This window comes from Acanthochromis polyacanthus, chromosome 21 (assembly GCF_021347895.1).
Source record: "Acanthochromis polyacanthus isolate Apoly-LR-REF ecotype Palm Island chromosome 21, KAUST_Apoly_ChrSc, whole genome shotgun sequence".
Classification (NCBI taxonomy): Eukaryota; Metazoa; Chordata; class Actinopteri; family Pomacentridae; genus Acanthochromis; species Acanthochromis polyacanthus.
Genome location: NC_067133.1, coordinates 10868222 through 10894881, shown reverse-complemented (window position 1 = coordinate 10894881; position 26660 = coordinate 10868222). Strand labels below are relative to the sequence as shown.

The following is a 26660-nucleotide window of genomic DNA, read 5'->3' as shown; positions in this document are numbered from 1 at the left end:
TACGTTGTCACTCAGCAAAAAGACTGTGCATAGAGCCATTTAGATTCCAGAGGTTAAAGTCTGCTTAAAAATAACTTAGAAAACTCAAAAAAGACAATATGCAAGATGAAAATCCACATACAGTAATTTAGGTTTTGCAGCAGAGACCCCCAAACAAAAGTGACATTTTCTAAAGCTTCATCGTTCTAAAATCACCAGATATTCTCATTAGAAAAGCCATAAAGTCATGTTTAATATGCTGTTTGAGCTCTGACCTATCCTTTTTTAAATATTGAACAGCAGCCATATTAGTCCTGCAGCATTATATTTCACAGTTTGCAAAAAGTCAGCGAGCAAAAAAGTTGAAATTAGTTCAAATGATTCTAAAACATGTCTGTTGCATTTAAATTAATTTATTTCCACAGCATAAATTCACACATTCTCTGCCCAGAGGTCTTCAATTATGTACAAAAACTTTACACACTTATAAAATAGTGAACTCTCTCTCAGACACTCAAGGATAAATATATTTATATATGTATAGAATCTTTGAAAGAAATGTATACAAGTGATAATTGGCACATCCGAGAGACAGGCTTCTTCAGCAGCTTTGCATAATGCTTCCTATTTGTCAGAGCGACCAGTATAACAGGCACATTTCTGCAAGTGCAGCTTCAACAAATGCGGAGTTCTCAGTTGCAGACTGCTACAGTAAATCCCTTTTAAAAACACTCCCAACCAGGGATCCAGCCCCTTTAGTCACTTCAAGATTTGTTTGTCTAGAAAATAATCACACCCTTAAGAAAAAAAAAACAGTTAGGAGCCACAGAAAGTCCCACATTCAGTTTGATTTCAGAAAAAACGGTGGTAAACTTAACAGACACTTTAGTGCAATTAGTAATGTAGGAGTCTCCAGTTTGAACGTCTACAGAATGATTTCTTTAAAGCATAAAAAAATACCAAAAAAAAAGCATAAAAGGTCAAATGTACCCTTAAAAAAACACTACTGTACTAAATTTAGAGCGCAACAGCGACATCTACTGGTCAGAATCATTGAAAGCAGACATTAAAAAAAAACGTTCTTGCTTGTATAAATGATTCTCTTTGGTCACTGAGCTCTGCTTGTCTTCTGTGATTAATCCAAGCAAATATCACAAATAAAATAGTCCAGCTCAGGAAATGTCCGTGAGTTCAAACCAGTGACTTCTTTTTGATCCCGTGTCCCTCGTCTCTTCGCGAGTTTCAGTTTTTACTCTCGTCTCCTGGTAGGAAGTAGGGGTTCTCGTGTCCTTGGACCAGATACGAGTAACGGGACGGGTTTTTACCTTTGAACGTCCTCAGTCCGTCTGGGGCGAGATCATACGATCCCGACTGAAATGTCAGGAGAAGTGTCAGTTTCTTTCACACACAGAGATTTTACACATTTACAAAGAAACACCAATTAAAACCAAACACACAAACACATTTAACCCCAAGTGAAGTAATTATCCGTGAGGTGTTTTGTCACACTGTTGTATATAATTAAAATCACTTTAATTTACTAATGCATGTCCACAGCAGTTTATGGGCATTTTTTTCCACTCCTGTCACATTTTTTTCCTTCACTGTGGACTCATTTTTCAACTTTATGGAAACAGAAAAACTACAGCTAGAAATAGAGAAAACTTAACGATCACTTTTGTGTAATGTGACACAATTATAATGCCATGAATCATTTTTAAAAAGGGGGGAAAAAACACAACAGTGGAATTTGATTTATTTTACAAAAACATAATGAAACCACTATTTTTCAAAGAGACAGTTTTCGTAGGTGGTCAAAATGCTCCATTTTTACAACCTCTACAAACCATTTTTGAGTTTTTTTTTGTGCTACTCTGCACTTAAAAATATATTTCACTATGTAAAATGCATCTTCAGACAGCTTGCTCTTCTCAACACCATTTTTTTTAAGCTGTGCTGCATTTATGTATTATATGTTTTGCTTTTCTCTCACTATTCACTGAATTTTTGTGACATGACTCTTGGCCATAGTTGAGTCACTCATGAGTTTTTAGTTAGGAAAAGGAGCGTAGAATTTTTTGGCTTTGTGCAGACTCTGTTAAATGCTCTTTCTTTAATGAGTCATGTAGTATAATGTGATTTTGGTGAAATTACATATTTTTAAGCGTAGATTTGTTAGTTGTTCTGACATAAAAGCATGACTAGTTAAGTGACCATTAGAAAGGTTTCTGTTCATATAGTTTCTGTTTTATAGGTTCTATGTGTGTCATTTCAAAATTCACCAAAAATAAACTGTTTGCTCTAACCAAATTCTGTCAAAAACAAAAAAATTCTGCGCTCCTTGGTGTGACTGTAAAGCTATTAGTGACTGAGCTGTAAACAGCAGTCATGTGACAAAAATTCAGGGAATATTCAGCTGAACTGCAGGCAGTGTTTACAGCAGATAGTAGAAAAGCAAGGGAACAAATTAAAGTTATCAGTAGTAAAATATTTATAGCATGAAGGGACACTTTTCTTCCCAATGTTGGCAACACCTGTTGGCCCTTGGAAGAATGTTGCTCATACTGATTCTTGGTTGTTCAATTTTTGTAAAATAACGAATAAAAGAAAGTCAACTCTTTTTCCTTTTATTGATAATTTATGTCAATACAGCTCAGGCATACTGTTTAGAAGACATTTCTCTCCCCTTCTTCATGGTTGTTCTGTTTCCAAAGAGGTGCAAGATTTTATAGTAAATGAGCAAAAAGAAAAAAAAATGCCCATGAGCTGCTTGTGGTTCAAAAGGCTAACCGTAGTCGCCGTTACAGATTGAAAAACTCTCCATGACTATTCCCAAACTAACCATCAGACCTGCTTCTTTGAACTGTCACTCACTAGATTTAGAGTTTAGATGAAAGCATGCAGCTTTCCACAAGAGATCAGTCTTGAAGCTTCCCATCACCCGGAAAGACCATCACCCTTATTCCCACTGTGGTCTGAATTATCAGCAGGGATGCATCACAGCAAATGAGGATCTGAAAGCAAAGCCAGGCCTTACCTTCTTCCATCCTTTCGGCTTCAGCTGAAACCCCTAAAGCAACATACTAGGAGTCAGGCAAAGCAGGGAGCACGAGAGGGAGGCTATGTGCTAGCAGTGTGTTTCAATATCTACGTGATTGGGTTAAATATGTGCATTTAAAATACAGCATCAACACGCCTGATCTGTCTCTGGATGGTTATGAGCCCAGTGAGCATGGAGGGGTTGATTTGCAGGTCAAAAAAAAAAATCAAGTTGTGTAAAGTAAAAACAGCTAAATTTGGCAAAAAAGCAAGTCAGACTTGTTAAAAATAAGCTTTAATTCCTCTAATTTCGCTAAATTTAACCTACAACTGAAAAGATTTTTCACCTGCAAACTGTCAGTTCCATGTTTTCTGAGCGGGTTAGTACGCAAGTGCACAACGGTGGGACGACACTGAACAAACTACATGATTCAGTGGGTGAAAGACTGTGAGTCTCTGTTAAGAAAAGTGGTGAGACGATAGAAGAAGAACCGTAGTAACTCACCAGTCCATTGCTTTGGTGCTTTTTGTCCACCAGATTGTGAGTGCTGCCCCCTTCTGTCATCTCTATGGATGGAGCTCCGTCCCATTGAGTTGTGGCTCGAGGGATCGGAGTGATGCCAGTCGGCCACGGCTGGTTTCCCTCACCCGATGAATACGGACTGGGGCTGCTGAAGTCGGTTTTGTTTAGCGAGCATCTCGTCCTGAAGTACAGAAAGCAGAGAATGCTGATTATTATATGCTTTTCTTGATTTTTTTAAACTCAGATACTGAACTGGAGTATTAAACATTGACTGTAAATTAATCCCACATACATCATTCTATTGTTATAAATACTGAGCAAAACATCAAATATGAGACTCAAAATAGTCCCCAAAAGAGGTAATAAAGAATGTTTGCTGAAGCTATATTGGCCAAGAAAATCACCGAGCCTTGCTAAAACATTTAAAAAATGGGTTTAACTATATAATAATCTATTTTTAAGACTTATATCTGTAATATGAGGATGTGAGTTTCATGGAAAGTGAAAAAGACAGGATAGAGAAATCAGAAAGTATATTGTAAATATGACTAAAATTAAATTTAATTAGTCAGATTAATCTCTATACTTAATAATACTGAGGGGTCCTAGCTCTTGTATGTATTACAGTGAGGTGAGGTTGTATTTTTTCTTTTTTGCAGGGTTTAAGTCATCCATATTTTAAATACTTAAGCAGATAGATATTTTAAAGAACATCATAAGGCCATAATGCCACTCTTATTATTCCCTTGGTTTCTTGAGTATTAAATGAAGTGCTAATGAGAATGACTTTATGGCCGTTTGAAGACAAAGTAACACATTGCCGGCTTCAGTAATTTCATGAAGTGTTTTTTGTTTCCTGACAATAAAGAAATTGAGAAAGAAACAAGTTGAAAATTCTAGTAGGTATGTATTTGGTGATTTCCCAAAGCTAATACCGTCACCCTCAAATGCCAACAATTACATGATATTCAGTTTTCTGTCATAGAGGAGAAAATAAACCAGAAAGTATTCACATTTAAGAAGCTGCAATCAGAGAATCTAAACCAGTTTTTCTTAATAATTACTCAAACTGACAACTAATCAAATCAAATGACCCAAACCACATTCACACAAGTACAGTGGCTAATATTTGCACAATGCAGAGCCTTTTTTCAATTTTACTATGTGTAGAACTGCTTAAATAAAATTAATTCTATACTAGTGGTGTTAATGTTAGAAGGATTAACGATCTGAAATCTTCTCACCAGCAGCAGAATATGAGCAGAGCCAGGATGAGGATGAGCAGAATTCCTCCTAGAACACAGGAAATGACCACGACTGCCAGCAGAGACGCTGTCAACACACAGTTAAAGACACATTCAGAGGTTTATGTGGCTTCTGCTGCTACCTCATTTCACTTTTTATACTGCATTGCCACTCACAGTCATTGCAGTTGAAACCAGCGTAACCAAACGCACATCTGAAAGAAAACACAGAGATATTCACATTTCAATTCTGTATAGGATCACAGCTTCTGGAAATTTGGTGACTTTTGCGAAGAAATTGTTGCTACACACACTGTAAAAAATTTAACTCTTTACATTTTTCTATGAACTCAAGAGTTTTTCTGTACTCTTCTGCACATCAATTCCAGAAAGATATTTCACCATGGGCCATGCAGCAGACCAAATATGTTTTATTTTCCTTTCAGTCTCATTTTGTTTCCACACTCTGCTTTGTGAAAGCACACCTGGCATGTTCAGTCGAAACATCACAGAATCTTTGTGACAAGATTTGTAGGCATCTAATATTTAGGTTGTATATGTTCGTATCATTCATCCATTATCTATAGACCACTTAATCCTCATTAACGCCCCGGGGTGCTGGAGTCTATCCCAGCTGACTCGGGCGAAGGCAGGGGACACCCTGGACAGGTCACCAGTCTGTCACAGGGCTACATATACAGACAGACAATCACACTCACATTCACACCTACAATTTTAAATCACCAATTAACTTCAGCTTGTTTTTGGACTGTGGGAGGAAGCCGGAGTACCTGGAGAAAACCCACGCATGCACAGGGAGAACATGCAAACTCCATGCAGAAAGATTCCAGGAAGGCCGGGACACAAACCAGGAATTTTCTAGCTGCAAGGCGAAAGTGCTAACCATAACGCCACTATGCAGCCCATGTTAATATCAGGATTTCTCAAATTTTGTGAAATAAATAACTCGTCACGTCGCAGATGCATTACTCTTTGGGTTTTCAGTTACACTGAGAAGTACAGACTCAGACTGCTGCGAATAGTTAATTTTTGATGATATCTTTTAATGAGACATGAAATATCCCAATTTTAACTTCAGATTTGATTAATGTGTCACAAGACTAATTAAAGAGCCAAAAGTAATTTGAAAATCCTAGTTTTTTTTTCAGTTTTTATAGTTTCTCCTCTAATAAATGGTGAACTTTGGGTCATTCCTTAAAATATTAGATGCCTACAAATCCTAAGCAGGTATTGAGGTTCAGAAGGTTAATGGAGTGCAACTCTGAATCCACACGGTGGAGCCAGGAACATCAAATCAACATGCACCTGACACATATTTACACACCTGTGCTGATAGCACATGTAAAACCTGCCCTGTAAACAGAAAATAAGCTGCGTGTACTCACGGTTGGCAGACACCCCCCACCGCTCTCTCCCCACTTGGACACGCTGCAAAAAGAAACACAATGTTTTGTACTGAGTGACTGACAACGAGAACATAACAAGCTACAGTTTCAGCCACGGTGGATGGAAACATATGCTACGCCTGGCTGGACATGCAATCAAAGCAGACGCACACAGCCTGTTCCTCATGAAGGCTGCATGATGACTGTTCCAAACAACAGTACGTCTTGTTTATCTGAAGCTATAAAGGTCTTATTCTTTAATAGCTCTTCCTACAGCTGATCTCCTTGGTCACAACCCGACACACTGAGGCAACGCTGCAATCATTCCACGCGTTTCCAGGGTAACGTCCACGTTAAAAAGAAATAAATTAGAGAGACAAATGAAGTGAGGTTCAAGGGTCGGTTTGGAGAAAAGACGACAGCTCTTGACCTTGTCTGAGAGTCTCCCTCCCTGTTGTTTCTTTCCCTCATTCCCACACACGAGTTTTCCAGTAGGGATAAGGAGGTTTTGTTACAGTTTTCTTGACTGTAGATCGGCAAAGAAAATTTCACTTGAGTTCATTCTCAAACGCTGCAGGTTGTCAGCTTTTAGAGTCCATACATGAGGTTTTAATGATGTATAGCTCTATGGCAGAAGGACGTTGGAAAGAGTTATAATCTGTCCATTTAAACACAACGCTAGTTTTGTTTAACCCCAAGCAGCGTCTAAGAATTTTTAATGCTCCCATCACATTTACTCACTGTGCGCTCATTCTTCCCTGCAATATAAAGTCCTGCACCTCTATGGAAACAGCACAACCATGACTAGAAATACACAGAACTAAAACAAATGTGGTTTTAATACCTTAAACTATGCAGAAAGAAGTAACAAAAGTTGGCTTTCTTTGATGACTTATTCGACAAAAACTGAAAAGATCTGGAAGCAGCATGTAAAGCACTTGTCCACAGTTGTTACAAACATTGAAATAAACAGTAGTCTTGCTTACTATAGATATTTTACTATATTTTTAATTAGTTTCTATACTTGTCTTTAATCTGCTATGTGTACACAGCCTGCAGTTCAACTCAGTTTGACTAAAAGGTTCCCGAATTTTTGTCATATGACTGTTGGTTGCAGCTGAGCCACTAATAACTTCACAGATGCACAGATGAGCGCAGAATTGTTATATTTGTACAACTGTTTATTTTTGGTTAATTTTTAAATAAAACACATAGAATAAAGTGATGAAACGCCACGATTTTTAAAATTACTACTTCAAGGACCGTCAGAAAAAAGTTCTTTCTTTTTTTTACCATTTGGAGGTCGAATAAATTGTGTAATTTTGGGGTTCCGAGGGTTGAGAAGCTAATTAAAGAATATTACATTCCAGTTTTACCTCTGCAACTGGTGTTTGAGTACACAATGGAGATGTAGCCATCTCTACAGGAACAAACAGCTCGGCCGTTTGTGTTTGTGCACAGTGTCGTGGAGACGTCGCAAGGTAATGGCTCCTGGTTACACAAGTTTGTAGCTAAGGCAGAGTGAGCAAAAGACAGACATGTAAGAAAATAATCTACTTTAAATAATAAATTATGTATAGAACCACTGACTTGCGTACAATCGGTACTTACATGTAAACGTGGCGTTGGCCAGTAGTCCCTCTGAACTGGCTGCAGCCTGACTAATGACCTGATCAACAGACTCTTGAGTGGCGTTGGTTTGCTGAAATACATTATTCACAATTGCCTGCACACTTCCTGGCCTGGAGAATCATAAAAAAGAGCATCGACAGACCTTTAAAATTTTTTGCTACATGCGGTATAGTGTCTTTGTGGAGCAGAAGCGAGAGGAAACACTCACTCAAGTTGCACAACATCAGAGCGTACGTAACCCGGCTGATTTCTGAGGGCACCTTCCAGCTACGAAACAGAATAAATACGGTTTAATGGCGAAGAAAGGAGCATTTATAAGAGCTATTCAACACGCTCCGTGACCTGTTGACCCACCGCTGCTGAGATCTCCGCCGCTGTTGTCTGGAATATGCTCGAGGATCTGTTACGCATTTCATCTTGAAATGTCAACGTGACGATATGAAGCTGGCCTGGGAACACTTGGGCTGAGTGAAGAGAACGAAAAAAGAAGCATTTAAGCATATTATGATCTTTGTTACAGCAAGGACTTTCTTTCATCTGAAGAGGTATGGAGTTCTTACCAGGTGTACAACGTCCATTCAGCAGGAAGCTTCCAGAGAGACACTGGCAAGTACCATTTAGACAAACGCTCTCTGGTGGACACGGGACAGCGGGACACACTGACATGAGAGAAGAAAAATGATCCATTAAACAACTCAGCGTTTTCTAATGTGAACTGATTTTATCACGCAACATTAGATTTTTTTAAAGCCACTGGAGGGCAGCAGAAACAAGCTGTGAAGACATCGACATCAGTTTTTTGGTTAATGTGCAATAAAACAGTTGCATTTTTACACACCCAGCAGTATTATCATTCATTTTAAGTCTCTGGTAACATGACACATGCAAATCCAATACTTGTATGGTAATATTTTCTATTTTAGCTGTGTTCGCTCTGTTTTTGGTCTCCAGCAGCTGCTATGGGAAAACACTGTTACTTCACTGCTAAAAGCATCTCTTTCTTCACCAGCTGTGACCAAAAATAATGCAGAATGGCAGCTAAACAATGAGCTACAACTAAAAATAAGGGTCTAAAAAGCTGAAGGAAGTTGCAGATTCAGGTGTTAATTCTCTGCAGGTACTTGCATATTATGTTGCACACTGGCTTTCCCTTTTTCTTTAAAGTAACATGTGAACCACGGGATACCTTGAGGTTGTCTGCAATGATTCCTATTAACTGGATACAGGCTGAGGTCCTCATTTACTGACCATTGGCTTGTTGATCAATGCCATATTACACAGATGTAAAATGCAGGCTACAGTTAATGCTAGCTAGACGGCTGTGCACAGAGGAGCCTATAGTCTCCACTAAGTTGCTGTAGGGCAGCAGCTCAAACAGCTGAGACCAAAAAATGATTGTAAAAATTGTGAAAAAACGTATTCAAATGTCAGACTTACAGTGAAAACCAAGTTATTTTATTTATAATGGCTGTTTTCTATGAGCAGAGTTGTCTGTGAAAGTCGCGGTTGGTCATCTTCACATGACTTTGGAAGGGTAAAATCAAATTTGTTGTTAGTGTGGGTTTAGTTCTGCAGCACTAATACTGCATTAGCTTTTTTTCTTCATTGGCTCAGTTCGTTCCTGCCCTCACCTGTACTTAACTCATCAGTTATGTCTGAGTCTGGATATTTCACTCAACCAGCTTCCTCCTGCCTCTTCCTATTTTGTTTCTCAATACATTCTGCAGTAGAACAGTTCTTCTTTGGAAAACAATAGAGATAAATAGACAAATGCTTCAGGCACCAGGTAGGGACAGACTGACTGACTCAGTCAAGAGGACAAAGTACTACTTTTAACCACAATGGCAGATGCAGCAGCTATCCATGACAGCCAGAATGGCACCAAAACAACCTAATGATTATCATGCACACATATGAATGCAGCAACGTGAACTTTTAACTCGCACACTAAACTATTTTGGCTGCAGTCTGGAGCCCTGTGACTGGCCACTTTCACATGGCCACATTGGTATTACATTGTCATTTAATTCAATTAAATTTCAAGGATTTTGGCTTCTTAAACTTCCAGTGCAACCTCCAGTCTTTTCTATTTTGTCATTTTAAACTATCTTAGCACAAAATGCATGGCTCCTTGTGTGCAAATCCAAACAAATCAGTCATATTTTCCTGCTTATGATTGAAATGATCCTCTAGAGTGTTTCATTTGAGTGAAAACCTGCATACACACATGCACATAAAACACAGAAAAAGACATTAAACAGATTAGACAATGGCACAAACCTATAATAGGGGGAGGCGGAGCCGTTGTGGTCGTGTTGCTGGTGGTGACTTCTGTCGGTGGGACGGTGGTGGTGCTGAAGGTTGGAGTGATGGTGTTGGAGATCGGAGTGGTGGTTGTAGCTTCAAAAATAGAAATCAATTACTCCAAGAACAGATATCATGTTATACTGTTTGTACAGTTGGGAACAAAAGATTGCTATCCCTGTGAAAGCTGCACAAATTTTCATTTTTGGACAATTTATCATGTTCTTTAATGTCCAATTATGCAAATGAAAAGCTGCAAATTCATCACAAAATGTGTTGTGTCATTTTACAGGCATCACTTTCCTCGACCATGAAGTTGACTTTCTTGTTTTTATGAAAATATCTCATCAAGTATTGGGTGGATTTTCGAGGAATTCTTCACTAAAGTGATATTCATCTTAAGGATTTTGACACAGTGGAGAAGATCCAGTGCACATTCAGAAAACATTCCAAATGTGGCAGGAGCACTGGGAGGAGTGCATCCCTGCACAAGAAGACTACTTCAAAGGGGGCAGAAATGAAATTAGTTTTGCTTTTAATGTGCACAGAATTCTTGACACATAAAAATGCCTTGTGCAGGTTTACTCATGTTCCTTGCATGTTTTACTACATTATTCATAAGAACACACATCAACATTCACCATGCTGTTAGCGTTACCTCCTGGGGTTGCTGCTGAGGGATTAAGAGTGCTGGTGTTTCCGGTGGGGGGTGCGGTGCTACTGCCTGGGGAGGTGCTCGGTGGAAGCGAGTTGGAGGTGGATGCAGGTGTAGAAGTTGAGGGTCCAGCTGTGAGCGTTGTGTTTGTGTTCGCGGTGGAGGACAAAGGTGTAGCAGCAGACGTAGGAGTGGTGCTAGTAGAGTTCATTGGTGCAGCCGTAGTTACTCTAGTTGGAGTTGTGTCGCTGCTGGTTTGTGTGGTCGCTGTAGTTGCGTTGTTGGTTGTGGGTTGGATTGTAGTTGAGTTGTTGGGTGTGGGTTGGACTGAAGTTACGTTGCTGGTTGTGGGTTGGACTGTGGTTACGTTGTTGGTTGTGGGATGGATTGTAGTTGCGTTGTTGGTTGTGGGATGGATTGTAGTTGCGTTGTTGGTTGTGGGTTGGATTGTAGTTGAGTTGTTGGGTGTGGGTTGGACTGAAGTTACGTTGCTGGTTGTGGGTTGGACTGTGGTTACGTTGTTGGTTGTGGGATGGATTGTAGTTCCGTTGTTGGTTGTGGGATGGATTGTAGTTGCGTTGTTGGTTGTGGGATGGATTGTAGTTGCGTTGTTGGTTGTGGGTTGGATTGTGGTTGCGTTGTTGGTTGTGGGTTGGATTGTAGTTGCGTTGTTGGTTGTGGGTTGGATTGTAGTTGCGTTGTTGGTTGTGGGTTGGACTGTAGTTGCGTTGTTGGTTGTGGGTTGGATTGTGGTTGCGTTGTTGGTTGTAGGTTGGACTGTGGTTACATTGTTGGTTGTGGGTTGGATTGTAGTTGCGTTGTTGGTTGTGGGTTGGACTGTAGTTGCGTTGTTGGTTGTGGGTTGGACTGTAGTTGCGTTGTTGGTTGTTGGATGGACTGTAGTTGCGTTGTTGGTTGTGGGTTGGACTGTAGTTGCGTTGTTGGTTGTGGGTTGGACTGTAGTTGCGTTGTTGGTTGTGGGATGGACTGTGGTTGCGTTGTTGGTTGTGGGTTGGACTGTGGTTGCGTTGTTGGTTGTGGGATGGACTGTGGTTGCGTTGTTGGTTGTGGGTTGGATTGTCGTTGCGTTGTTGGTTGTGGGTTGGACTGTAGTTGCGTTGTTGGTTGTGGGTTGGACTGTAGTTGCGTTGTTGGTTGTGGGATGGACTGTGGTTGCGTTGTTGGTTGTGGGTTGGACTGTAGTTGCGTTGTTGGTTGTGGGTTGGACTGTGGTTGCGTTGTTGGTTGTGGGTTGGACTGTGGTTGCGTTGTTGGTTGTGGGTTGGATTGTAGTTGCGTTGTTGGTTGTGGGTTGGACTGTAGTTGCGTTGTTGGTTGTGGGTTGGACTGTAGTTGCGTTGTTGGTTGTGGGTTGGACTGTAGTTGCGTTGTTGGTTGTGGGTTGGATTGTAGTTGCGTTGTTGGTTGTGGAATGGATTGTAGTTGGATTGTTGGTTGTGGGATGAACTGTAGTTTCGTTGTTGGTTGTGGGATGGATTGTAGTTGGATTGTTGGTTGTGGGATGGATTGTAGTTGCGTTGTTGGTTGTGGATGTGCTTGTACTTATCTTGTTGCTTGTGGGAGTGACTGGTTTGGTGGTGCTGTTGGCTGTAGGAGTGTCAGGTGGTGTTGTCATTGTGTTGTTAGTTGTGGGTGTGACCTTTGTGCTTGTAGTTGCGTCTTTGGTTGTGGGTATGTTTGGTGTTCTTGTAGTTGCATTGTTGGTTGTGGGAGTGATCTGTGAGCTTGTAGTTGTGCTTCTGTGTGTGGTAGCTGTACTTGCAGGTACAGGGGTTGTGTTTGTCATCCCACTGGAGATGGTGGTTCGGGTTGTCTGTGCAGACGTAGTTTCTGTCATTCCTACAGTTACAAAAGAAGCATAGAAAAGGTCAACAGTTTTCAATCGGACAGGACAAATTCTCTAGATCTATAGTGAACCAAAACGGTGCATGCTGTAAACCAAAACAACAAGTGGCAGATGCTATTAAAAATCTTTATAGCTATGCACAGACAAGCCTCTAGTCTCCACAAATCTCCAACAAAACAGATTTTAAACCTCAATAACGCTGCTGTTCATCTAGTTTTAGAAGCCAAATGATTATTTGATTAACTGTGTAGCCCTAATACATGCTAATTAGCTTGGATAAATAATCTATGAATTAGCAAGTATTTCCATATCAATGTACTCGTCTTCACATGTTCAAATTCACAGCAAATGGGAGGTGTGAATATTAACAAAGTGTTCAAAGCATGAATAATTGCCCAGTCTATACAGAATTGCCTGTGATGCAGATCATGTTTCTGTAATATTTACTTATCTTGGCAAATGGTCAGATTATTAAAAAGATAAATATAACCATCAAAAGAAGCTAAATATTTGGAAGTATTTTTATCAAGTAGGATACTGTTAACATGATCTTAGTTTTGCTACTTAATTTTTCAGTGTTTCCTGTTAGATTCATTAGGGCTCTAAAACAATAAAAGGATCAAAGTTATGAAATACACTTCACATAAAAATCAATTTTTAATTTAACCCCCTGAATGAGGCTTATTTCTTTTTTGCTCTGGTCGCATTTTTAATCACAGAAGGCGATTTTTTTTTACTGTAATTTGAAGTCCTGCACCTCCATGGAAGCAGTGCAACCATTGCTAGAAAAGCAATGGTCATAGTTATATTGACATAAATGATACATATGTGAATTCTTTACTATTTATGTTTTTTTATTTTCAAAAAAAAACTGAAATGAACATGTGAAACATTCTTCCAAGTGTCTCAAGATGTTACACCTACAGATATATCTACATACTATAGATATTATATTACATAGATTTTTAATGTGTTTCCATACACAGCCTGCAGTTCAGCACTTGTTTTTGTCAATATCTGATTTTATTCTTGGGAAATTTCTAAAAAAAACAAAAAACAAAACACCACTTTATGAAGGATTGTAAGCACTAATGGGTCACTATCAACTCTGATTCAATTTATCTCAGTTTAAGAGCTTAGGTTGCAATCACAGCCATTTCTTTAATAAACATTTAACTTCAAGTGTATAGAAAAGTGGACAGAAGGTGCGACTCTGCAGATAACAACTAACGCAATTGACGGCTGTGTACAAACAGAAAAGCGTCATCGACTGGCTCTAAACACCTCAAAGCAAAGAGCTGACGTGTGTTTGTTCAGTGTGCTGTTTTGATGCCTGTTCCCACTTAGCCCGCTGACACTCTCCACTTTTAGTTTATGGGGGAACAGAGGAAGCCGGAGGACAGCTGGAGGAGGATACAAACAGTAGGAGGTTTTTTGATAATGGCGTCTCAGCCTGTTTACCTCAGCTCCTCATCTGTATGCATTGAACGATCGCATTCAGCGACATACAACCAGCAGCCAGATGGGTGGACGCCCTCCACAAACAGCTCCCTCCACTAAGTCATCTCCGAGATGTAAAAATTAAGATTTATATCAGATCCTGAACTTGATTTGATTATTCTCTGTGCGCATGAAGCCCTGGGTGAACTAATGTCTTTATCACTTAATAACCAAGACTCATTTAGAGATGAAAAACCACAGAACACCCTGTGACAGCAGCTGTTTATGGGTATGATGCACTTAATGAACACACACATGCACACCCTGACATGTTATGTATAAGGGGAGGGGAATACGACATTATGCAATCACATGTGACAGATGAGGAAGCAAGAAAAGGTGGAAGTACATGACGTTTTAATGCTCAAAGTAAAGGAGAGGCAGAAGCAGCATAGCGTGAGATCATTGCTGTAAAACACACATGTATCAATTTGGGACTGGCTGTTCTAGATTAAGACTTAAATACATGGGACTAATCTTACTGGATAACCAGAGATCGAGATTAATGAAAAACCTCTTAGATCAGATCTGACCGACTCCGTTTTAAATTAGCCCATTATCTTCTCCCTGTGTTACATTTTAATTAACCTTTGAAAGGATGTGCGTGTTTCAAAGCATCAAAGGTTCATTCCTGCGTACCTCAAATTCTGTAAAACCTCACAGGGACACGTTTTATTAGCTTGTATCAAAAAATCACCACATTGCAGCCGTTTTTTAAGACTCCTGTCGCTTTTACAGAAACCGAGGCCAGTTTCAGTTTACACGCCTACCTGTGGATTAGTCAGGCATGCGGGATTTGCTGCACTAAAGTGGCCGAATGTCGAGATGTTTCAGTGCCAGCAGGAACATTTTAGGAATGCAGTTTTAAACACACATCATCAATCAGCGTGTAAGGAGTCCCAAGGAGGCAGTTAAATAAAGAAAAGAAGCATTAAGTCTGAGTGTGTGGACTCAAACTCTGTCAAACAGCCTTATCAGCTCTGTGTGTGTCCAGAAACCAATTTCTTATCGGCGTCTTTCATCTCCTCATAACTGAAAGAAATAATGGAAAGTTTACTGTTTGCCCATCTGTCTCTGTGTCCTGACTAATGGTGCACTCAGGAGGAAAGTGTTTGTTAATCGAACACTGAATAAATCATAATGACTGAACATGGGTCCACGGTGAGGACAGGACATCTTAGAGAGACACTTATTCTGAATACAACTATAGCTTACTGTTAGATTTACGGGAAAAAAGAAGAAAATATTCTTATTCATTCTTTAAGTATGTTTTTTGCCCTAAGCCTCAGCTGCAATTTATGTTCAATGCTAATGTTCGCAAGCAAACATTTTATAAAAAGGTTGCAGTGGAAAATGTGTCCCATCGTTTCCAAAGCACTTTTCTTTGACCTTCATTGGATGGTTTGACGCCAAGTTCCCTAACATACAAACTATGCTGGATGCATTTAAGGCCTCACTACGAAGTACAACAAATCCACCAAGGTATTTTCAAATGCTTGAGCTAAGAAAACCCTGATCGCAGTCGAATAGTCCAGAAATGACATCCCATCCCACATTTTCTTGACCTCAGTCGAAAATGCCACAAGGTCAATGAAAGATGTCAACAAGAATTGGACAGCGCCCACATGAGGCCGCATACAGGGTGACCCAAAAGATTGGAAACAAATGAAAAGTCTATAATCCAAATAATATGTTATTTCAATAAATCAGTACCACAGATATATTCAGAAGAGTAACAGATTAGCGTAAAACAAACAAACATATTTCGACATGTTCATGTTTGTTTCTTATACAAAGTTGTGAACGTTTCCACCAACTGGTTACACTGGTATCTTCTGGAATGTATCTTCATTCATGCTAATGAAGGTTCCTCAAACTGGCCAGTAAATGTTGCCTCATAGTATTTTTGGATGTTTAAAAAAATTAAAACTGTCAGATACTTTACCATCAAGAGTTTTGAAATCTGACACTGATGGCCTGCATTTTGAAGTTATGCTCCAGCATACCTGTACCATATGGTTCTATTAATTTTCTTCCGATTTATTGCACTCAGCAAATACTATGCTTTAAGTTATTTCATTATGCTATAACAAAAATGGGTAAAATAAGAGTGAATTCATGCACCCCCAACACAAATAGACACTGCCGTTAAACTTTGTTTCCAAACTTTTGGGTCACCCTGTACCTGCAATGATGGGTGCTGGCTGACTTAGGTGGTTTGAATGCTGCAAAAAAGACATAGAAGTGTCTTAAATCTGCCAGCAGGAGGCACCTCCTCTGTCTGGAAAAAGACGTTAGAGAATATAGAAGCCAATGACAAAGTCACTCTGCATCTCACTTGATTTGTTACTTCAGTCAACATTTTTCTAATGAGTTTATGGTCTCAATGGCTAGTTTCAAACCTTGTTCAACACAGCATGAAGTTCATTTCGTAAATTATGGTCCCATTTAAAGTAAAATAGACAAAGCATGGGATGTTTTCGGATGGGGCTGACTCACCAAATGTACTCCTGCCATTTGCGAACATTTCCCTCGCACTATCTACTGTTTTAAAAATCCCCTTTGCTACAGGAAACAACCACAACAACCTCCAGGCAGCAGCCTACAGACTTTTAACAAAGGGTTGGATAACGCAGTAAAGCCGGCTGGCTAGTTATTTTAAGGTCTTGCCTCCCTGCCTGCAAATGTTGCACCAAAACATTTCTCTTCATCATAAATCCTTTTATTAAGAACATTTATCAGTGTTTTTCAGAGATTTTAATTGCAAACAACTAGATAAAGGCCAGAGCATTAGCGAGAGATAAATTTCGTCACAGCAGTAATGAGGTAATGGTTTCTTTTAATAAACTTTACCTTGATCAGTGCAATATTGTCATCCGTATCACCCGCTACTACACAGATAAGACAAGTCTCACCTGTCAGTAATGCCAGCATAAAACTAATATGATACGTCCTACATTCTGTGATTCATCCAGTAAATCCACATCACTACACTGACAATGGAAAGGCTCAGCTTTACAGTTTCCTTTGAGACCTTTCTACATCGCACAATATATAACTGCAGCGTAAAAAACCTGATGTGTGCAATAGTCAGGGTAAATATATTTGCTTCTAAATACATAAAGGAAAAACAAACTGTTTTCCATGAATAATCTACAAGAGAAGTCTGTTTCACTCACATCATTTACATTTAGCTGAATTTCTAACTTTCCGATGACCTTTAAACTAATCATGCGTGATGAAATTAACCAAATCTAAGCTTAAACTCCAGAAATTTCTTCAAGATAAATTTACGACATGTCTTGATTAAACATTTGCCAAAAATCAACAATTCACATAAACAGTTTGTAGTTTGTGCACACTTCAGTGCAACCAAAAACAGACAAGTGGCTGAACTGTGAGCAGCAGTCAGCTTAACTGTGTATAACGAGACAAGTAGGAAAACAAATTAAAAACATTAAATGTTCTGTAGTGTATGAGGCTGCTATTGTTTCCCATTGTTGATAACACCTGTGGGCACTTTGAAAAATGGTGTTCATGTTGATTCTAGGTTAATTTAATATAATAAATATATAATCAAATAAATTCCACTTTCGTTTTTGTCTGATTTTCCTAATGGCATTATAACTGCACTTTAACATGTATTTGCTGCTTCCACGGAGGTGCAGGACTTTATATTGCATTGAAAAATGAGCCCAGAGTGAGTATAAATGTGACAGGAGCAAAGAAACTCACAGGAACAGCTTGGAGTTCAGAGGGTTAACACTAAGTCTTCAACAAACACTGAAGCTGAAACCTTGAAATGGTGAAACTGAACAAAGGTTCCTGATACAATGAGAGATTTCTGCTACAAAGAACCGTAAACAATCCAGACAGAGGTGAGAGAATGTCATGGTCACGTCATAAAAACCCGGAGTCCATTTATGGATACAGCTGAACACAGTGGTTCTCTTTTTACTGTCATTTACATAGAGAGTGTTTGTTCAACCAGTTTGCTTCTCTATTTACAATAACATGGAAATGTCAGCCATAAATGCATACAGTACACAGAATAAAGCACAAACAAGGTTCCATAGTTCAATCTGACTGAACAACAGCGACAAAAATGTGTGTTTGAGCTTCTCCCACTTCACCACAGACCACATAAGTACTTGGTAGCAGCCCGAGGCCTTTGGTTTTCTGACTGCGACAGAGCTGCGAGTCAAGTGTGCGATTGCGAAGCGACTGGAGGAGGTTACGTCGACGCATACAGGCAGCAAGTTAGTGCAATACTGTTAAAACAGTGGAGTAATTAAGAGCGCACTCTGCGTCTAACAGGGAGCCTTGTCTCTGAGGATTTAACCTACAGCCGGATAATCCCCTGCAGACACAAAAGGGATGACTGGGTCAGGCAGGGTGTCAAGTGGGTCTAAGGTCGAACTGCGAACAGGAGGATGTGGACACGAAGGTCCGGCTTTGCTTGGACTCCAGCTATTTAAAAAAAAATAAATCACTAAAAGCCACCACGCCTCCCCTCTACACCTCTAGATTCCCTTTTTTATTTGTCGAAGCGGAAATCAAACAGAGTGTATCTGTTGCCAGGGAGATCGCCGCCTCCAGCTGTCAAAGCTTCGCCTCACTTCAGATCACTAACAGAGAGACGGAGCTCGACTTTGTGTCTGAGCTCGGCGCTGCACTTCAGGGGACTTTCTATTCATGCGACACAACGGCGCTCACTGTTAAGTACCTGCACATGAACCGGCTGTCAGATCCAGTTCCCCAAACACAAAACTTCCTCTCTGCGCTGCCACTCCCTGAGAATAAAGGGTGTTGATAGCAGCCACAGAGAAGCAATCCTGAGACGAACAACCGGCGGTTTATTGTTCCAGATTAAGGGAAAGTGCGGTCCTGAAATTTATCACACCGGCTTGATTAAAGCCTGCAACACACAGCGGGACCTGAACTGACAGGTTGTGACCCACCAGTCAGGAAGAGCCTGAGGCCAAAAAGCAGGATCTCATTAGGAGACAGAGGAGTCATGCGGAGGCCCTGACCTGCAGTGATGTGTTTCAGAAATCATGTTGTATGACATCTGACACAGGCTGATCAAAGCGGAGAATGCTGCAGGCATACCGGACAGATAATTACCGTGCACGCTTTGGGTCCCTCTGCCAGCTAATGAGAGCCAACATGTCTTACAAACTCCTTTATGACCTCCTGGTATTTAAAAGGTGCCCCGTCCTGTGTTCCAGATACATGCAGGTCAGTTTCCCTCAGGACGGGACAGAGAGGGAGCTTTTAGTTTTATTAACCAACAGCTGAGTGTCTCGTGTTGACGGTCCTGATCACAGGACACTCATAATGTGGAGGTGAAGAGCTGAGGATACAGCTGAAATCAGTACTAAAATATAAGCAAAAATATTGATGGACAAAGCTGAAAAGATTGCTTCAACAACCAGTGAATTAACCCTCTGAACTCCAAGCAGTTTTCTTGGTGTCGTTAGTTTATTTTTCATGGCAATATAAAGTCCTGCTCCTCTATGGAAACAGAACAACCATGACTAGAAGAGAGAGAGAACTCAGAAATGTGTTTTATGTAGTATAGCAATGATTTACTCCCATAAATTATCAAAGAAAAACTGTTGTTTTTATATTTATTTAACAAAAAATGGCTTAAAAAATGGGATTATAATGTACAAGTTTTTCCATGTTCTCACAGGTGTTACCAAATAATGAAGAAAAGGGGACTCAACATGCTGTAGATACTTTACAACTAACATTTTTAAGTTGTTTTCATATTTATCTGCTCTCTGTTCTGTGTAAACACAGGCTGCAGTCCAGCCTAAAAGTCCCCGAATTTTTGTCAGGTGACTCTTTGCCACAGCTGAATCACTAATGGCTTCATGGTTGCACAACAGAATCCAGAATTTTTAGATTTCCACAGAATTTAGATAGTATAAACTGTTTATTTTTTTAGCACATTTGTGAATGAGATATGTAAATTAAAGTGATTTTGATAAAGTATCATGATTTTAAGCTTAAATTTGGTTGCATTTTTCCAAATACCTACAGATGTTACCAATATTGCACAAAAAAGGGGGGGCTTTAAATCCTGTAGATATTTTACTATTTACTTTGTTAATTTTTTTTTCATACTTGCCACCAAACTGCTACACACGTGGACAAAATTGTTGGTACCCCTCAGTTAAAGAAGGAAAAACCCACAATTCTCACTGAAATCACTTGAAACTCACAAAAGTAACAATAAATAAAAATTTATTGAAAATTAAATAATCAAAATCAGCCATCACTTTTGAATTGTTGATTAACATAATTATTTTAAAAAACAAACTAATGAAATAGGGCTGGACAAAAATGATGGTACCCATAACTTAATATTTTGTTGCACAACCTTTTGAGGCAATCACTGCAATTAAACGATTTCTGTATTTGTCAATGAGCGTTCTGCAGCTGTCAACAGGTATTTTGGCCCACTCCTCATGAGCAAACAGCTCCAGTTGTCTCAGGTTTGATGGGTGTCTTCTCCAAATGGCATGTTTCAGCTCCTTCCACATATGTTCAATGGGATTCAGATCTGGGCTCATAGAAGGCCACTTTAGAATAGTCCAACGCTTTTCTCTCAGCCATTCTTGGGTGTTTTTGGCTGTGTGTTTTGGATGGTTGTCCTGTTGGAAGACCCATGGCCTGCGACTGAGACCAAGCTTTCTGACACTGGGCAGCACATTTCTCTCCAGAATGCCTTGATAGTCTTCAGATTTCATCGTACCTTGCACACTTTCAAGACACCCTGTGCCAGATGCAGCAAAGCAGCCCCAAAACATTACTGAGCCTCCTCCATGTTTCACCGTAGGGACAGTGTTCTTTTCTTCGTATGCTTGGTTTTTGAGTCTATGAACACAGAGTTGATGTGCCTTACCAAAAAGCTCCAGTTTGGTCTCATCTGTCCAAAGGACATTCTCCCAGAAGCTTTGTGGCTTGTCAACATGCATTTTTGCAAATTCCAGTCTCGCTTTTTTATGAGTTTTTTTCAGCAGTGGTGTCCTCCTTGGTCGTCTCCCATGAAGTCCACTTTGGCTCAAACAACGACGAATGGTGCGATCTGACACTGATGTACCTTGCCCTTGGAGTTCACCTTTAATTTCTTTGGAGGTTGCTCTGGGCTCTTTGGATGTTTTTTTAAATAATTATGTTAATCAACAATTCAAAAGTAATGGCTGTTTTTGATTATTTAATTTTCAATAAATTTTTATTTATTGTTACTTTTGTGAGTTTCAAGTGATTTCAGTGAGAATTGTGGGTTTTTCCTTCTTTAACTGAGGGGTACCAACAATTTTGTCCACGTGTGTATGTGTAAACACTGAATGCAGTTCATCTGAAAAGTCCCTGAATTTTTGTCATGTGACTGTGGCTCACAGCTGAGTCACTAATGGCTTCATACTTGCAACAAGGTATGCAGAATATTTAGTTTTTTACAGAATCAGGTTACAGTCAATTTATTTTTGGCATTTTTAAAGCAGAATAATGTAGAACAGCACGTAGAATAAAGTGATTTTGATGAAATATCACGATTTTTCACAAAAGAGCGAGAATGTTACCATTGAGAAGTTCAAGGAGTGTTAGAAAGCTGAAAATTTAATTATTTTTCTGCACTTCACAGTTTCTGACTTTGATAAATGGTGTAATTTTGTATTTTTAAAAAAAAATATAACATCTCTTTCATTCCTGCTAGCTGGTTTGGGGTTCAGAGTGTTTCTTGTATGAAGTTTACAGCTTAAGAGCGCCAAGGTGCAGGGGTCACAATAGAAATAACCAACACACCTGACCACTTCCTGCTGCTGTGACAAAGGCTCCATACATGACGTACACAGATGCAAACAAACATTTAATCTCAGTGCAGAAAAGAAAGCCACTTTTATTGAACAATTACTAACATGGAGCAGCATCACGGACAAATTAAATATGGCTGATCTCATATCTAATCTCAGTTTCTATGTATTCCAGCTGATTATGTCATAGTGTTCACTTTTATTCGGCTCCTCAATCATCAGACAGTCTCCTGTTAAAGTGGTGTCCTCAATAGAAGCAGGCAGACAGAAATGAGTCCTCTGTATCTGAGCAAACAGAGCTCTTTCACTTTAACTCGGAGGTAACAGATGGCTCCCTGGAGCAGCAGCTCACTCGCTGGGCCTCTGCACATATCATATCCAATTAAAGCTCCGCCAGCACATGCTTTCCAATTACAGAGTGAGATTTACTGGCCTGGAGCAGGTCTAATCCAGCAGGATGCAGCAGGGACGGAGGGAAGGAAAGACAGCCGGAGAAACCAGCAACAAGTGGTCCACGAGAAGTGCGCGTTAGAACAATACAGGTGGGAGGCAGAGAAATGAGGAAGGTGAGCAGAGAGAGGGAAGCTTGATGTAGCAGCAGAACTAATATCAGATAAACAAAAGGGGGAGGAAGAACTGAGTGACGCACAAAACAACACTGGTGACAACTGGAACTGAGCGATCTGCAGGCAAATCACTGAAAAATAAGCATGAGTGCATGGATCTGTAGCTAGCCATCATATGTTGCAGTAAAGTGAAGACATCACCATGACTTCAAGTTATTTCGCCCCTGATTTGACCTGAGGTATTTAATATTTAGTATTTGTTGATGCTAAATCCCAAACTGAAACCATTTCACTTGACAGGACACACTTCAAGTACATTAAAATTGCAAAAAGTCAATCCAATGTATGCGTGACAACTGAATATCTCCGCAATGCATAAAAAAAGAACAGTGTTTCCATATGCAGAGGGGGTATGAACCTTACTGACAAGTTCAAGAGTGTATTGTGGCTCCACACGCTCTAAAAGATGGGAAAAACTCAAACACTTTACATGCTTGTAAAAAAATGTATTGTACATTAGTCGTAGTACCTGTTTGCACCACTAGGGGGAGACTCTTACTCTTAAATACTGTTTTAGTTTGACTCTATGGATGTAGACTGTGGGTATAAGCCAGCCATTGGATGTGTATTTTAGGAGTTTTTTGCCTTGGTTTGTGGTATCTGTGTGTTGTCATTGGGAAACAACAATGGAACTTCTGGAACAGCAACCTACCACATTAAAAAGTTCACGTTTTCCCAAGGATTGTAATCGTGCAGTAAAGCAGCCCAGTTAGTTTTTTTGTTTTTGTTTTGGTGGATTATCCATCTTAATCATAGCGCTCATCTCAGTACATGCAAATGTTCCTCTACAACAACTCTACTCGTCACTTTTGTTGAAGGAGCACTGAAATTGCAACAAGCCAAAACTTTCTTTTTTAACAATAAAACGGACTGCGGGTGAAGTTCAACAAGAACACTCAGTGCTGTAGAAAATGCAGGCAAAGTAAGACTAAGACTTTAGCAGTCAGTAGCACTACTGGTAGTTCCATATTCACGAAGAGAGAGCATTGAGGAAGTTTAGCTAGCAATGGGCACCATGACATAATCTTCTGTGGTGGTTTAATAACCTCCGACCACAGCTCACGTGCTTTAGACAAACCAGGACTGACTAGCACAGCGTTACTTAATCCCAGTGGGTTGAAATAGCTGCTTTTGTGGCCTAAATGTGTTTATTGACTAAAACAGTAATATTCGTTGAGGATGAAGGTACGCTATGCTCAATTTGTGTCGACTAATATGTTACTGATGAAGAAAATTAGCCAAACTTTGCATCCCTTCTGTGACAGAGAAAGTTTAAAAAAAAGGGGGGGGGGGGGGGGGGGGGGTCGCGCCTACAACTGTCCGTTAACTCCTGAGCGTGTCTTGCGCGCTCTGATAATGACCTCATGATGACTATCTGGCAAACCATGACACATGCTGAGGAGATGCAGCATGTGGTGTTAATGGAAGCAGCAGCAGAAAGAAGAGGAGAATGATTTGGAGGATTTTCTAACAGGGAAGCTCAACAAAATGAGGCGCTAGAGTCAGAGGAGGAGAAACACAACCTTCAGGAGGTCCTTTCATCGCTTTACGGCGACTTCAGACTCCAAAGTGGATCTTCAGCTTCCTCTTCACGGCCATTGAACTTTGTTTCTATACCAGCAAACACATGACAGGAGGGGAAACGCACAAACAGCCTGCAGGCCTCCAGCGCATGACAGCGATCGTATAGCAAATGCGGACACGCACTTCAGAATGATCCGACGTGAAGCAAAAAGAGTGACCAATGGGTTTAGTTCAGCTTAGAGCGAAGCATACAGTGGAGAGGTCATCAAAATTCCTCCAGCAGCTTCACCACACTGCCGAGGACAAGCATCAGTTCACCCCCAGAGAGCCGTGAGTCACACTGAAGCAGCAGTGAGTCAGACAATTTAGGAAAAACCCCATTAGCATGTAGTGAGACAACTAGAAAACATGAGAAGTGTTGTATTCATCTTTAAAAACCTGGATAAATACAATTAGCCACGCCCCGTAGTGTGTGAAATGCTTCGAAACAATAGATATTTATGAGATAGATTACACTTATTTCTACAAAAAATATTATTTGTTCGTATGATTCAATGTTCTAGATCTTTAATTCTTATTTTGTATAGTATTTTCTATTGCAAAAACATTATCCAGTGTGTGCTTTTCAGTCAGAAAATATCCCTTTACAATATAACAGATGATATACATACATAGGCAAACATACAATGGCAAAAGAAGATCTCTGCTTTTTAGAAAGACTGAGTAAATATAGCATGGGTATACTGCAGACACATGTAAAAAAAAAAGTACATACTCGTGTACATGCAACAGATGCGGAACAAGCACTTAGATCTTGTACTAGGGCTTTAACTAACATCAATTAATCGGCAAATAATCTGTTGATTATTTTCTTCATTATCTGATTACTTGTTTGGTCTACAAAAATATCCGCTTTCCAAAATACAAAGAAGGAAAGAAACCAGAAAATATTCACATTTAAGAAACTGCAATCAGAGAATTTGGACATTTTCTAAAAATAAATATTAAAAGCAATTAATTATTTACCAAAAAAAAGGCAATTAACTCAAAAGCTGAAAACTAATCAATTAGCTGTTAAAACTCCAGCTTGCACTTAAGTAAAAGTCCCAACACCACACTATAGTAATACTCAGCTACAAGTAAACATATTACTGTTTACTTAAAGCACAAAATTACTACTATTACAATAAACTGCAGTTACTAAAAGTACTCATTATTCTGTATGACATAATAATGTTATACTATTACATTATTGGATTATAGTTATTGATGCATTAATGTCTACATCATTTTAATATTGGTGCCGATAAAGGTGGTTCGACTGACCTACTTTCCATGTGTTGGTTAGCTTGAGTTTGTTTTATCTTTAGTAATACATCCTAACTTGTTTCTTAATGGTATTTATTGTCATTAATGTGAATATGAACAATAAATAAAGTTGTAGAATAAATAAAGCAGAACAAAATAGTACATTATTTCCCTGTGACTTGCAGTGAAATGGAAATATAAAGTCGCAAAAAGTGAAAAAAACTCAAGTAAAGCAACTAAAAAAATTACAAAAACGCAATAGTTGAGTGAAAGTACTTCCACCACTGCTGCAAAACATCTCTGTGATCGAGAAAGGTACCTGGTTTCACAGAAAACACAAAATATTGCTGGTTATAGTGACACGTGTGGTGTATTGTTGCAGATTAAACTGTAAGTTAACATTATGAATGTAGGAGTTTAAGTAGAATGGAGCAGTTTGTAGTCTCATATTGTCATTTCTGCTGAAGAAAAAAAGATGATTCCTCTGTTATTATATATAATTAAGAGCACACGTGGATTAAAGTTCTTCTGAATCCAGTTAAAGTAGTGAAAAGGCAGATTGAGCTGCCGAGAAACAGCGTTCAAGTAAAAACTTCTCTCACCTTTAGCGAAAGCAGCGAAGAGAAACACGACGGGCAGATATCGGAGCTTCATGCTGCAGCCGGTAATCACGACGCTCCGCCGCTGTACCGGACAGTATAATGGAGAGTATAACGGAGTGTAACGGTGCAGACAGACTCCTCCGGTTGCTACAGGTGCTTCAGTCTGCAGCTGAAGCTCTGACACCATTAAAAGCTTTAGTCTCTGCTCTGATTGGCTGCTGCTGCTGTCACTCATCATTAGTGCTGCAGAGTTCTTCCTTCTCCTCCTCCTCCTCCATAAACCTCCCATCAGCAACACAAAGCAGCTCTACTGTACAATAAAACTCTATTCTTAGCTCAGAATTTATGTAAAACTACGCAGCGCCTTGCTCAAGAACATCTGGGCAGAGTGTTAACTGAATACGGTGAATTCTGCCTGGAAAGAAGCTGCTGCACCTCAGAGTCCACCAGTCAGACCCAATTTACTGCTCATTTGTCAGGAAATAAACCCATTCAATCACTAATTTGCAGGCTCAAACCCAGCAGAGGATGATAGGAAAGTCTCCTCTGACGATAATATAGTCATAAAATGATTTGAGCAACACATTTTTCATACCAAATCGTTATTTAAAATTAATTTAGTAGA

At 39.6% G+C, this 26660-nt stretch overlaps 1 protein-coding gene across 1 annotated transcript; it reads right to left on the bottom strand.

The window, feature by feature from the left end:
• Positions 1-376: 376 nt before the first annotated feature.
• On the bottom strand, positions 377-26645 carry si:ch211-198m17.1 (mucin-2). The gene is made up of 14 exons (XM_022209493.2): positions 26036-26645; positions 10786-12642; positions 10104-10223; positions 8384-8482; positions 8178-8287; positions 8032-8090; positions 7803-7933; positions 7568-7702; positions 6192-6234; positions 4963-5000; positions 4786-4873; positions 3524-3722; positions 3017-3049; positions 377-1350 (listed from the first exon to the last, which is right to left on the bottom strand). Exons 1-14 carry the CDS (start codon positions 26322-26324, stop codon positions 1222-1224), a joined length of 3330 nt encoding a protein of 1109 aa, XP_022065185.2. The 5' UTR covers positions 26325-26645; the 3' UTR covers positions 377-1221.
• Between the last annotated feature and the right edge of the window lie 15 nt (positions 26646-26660).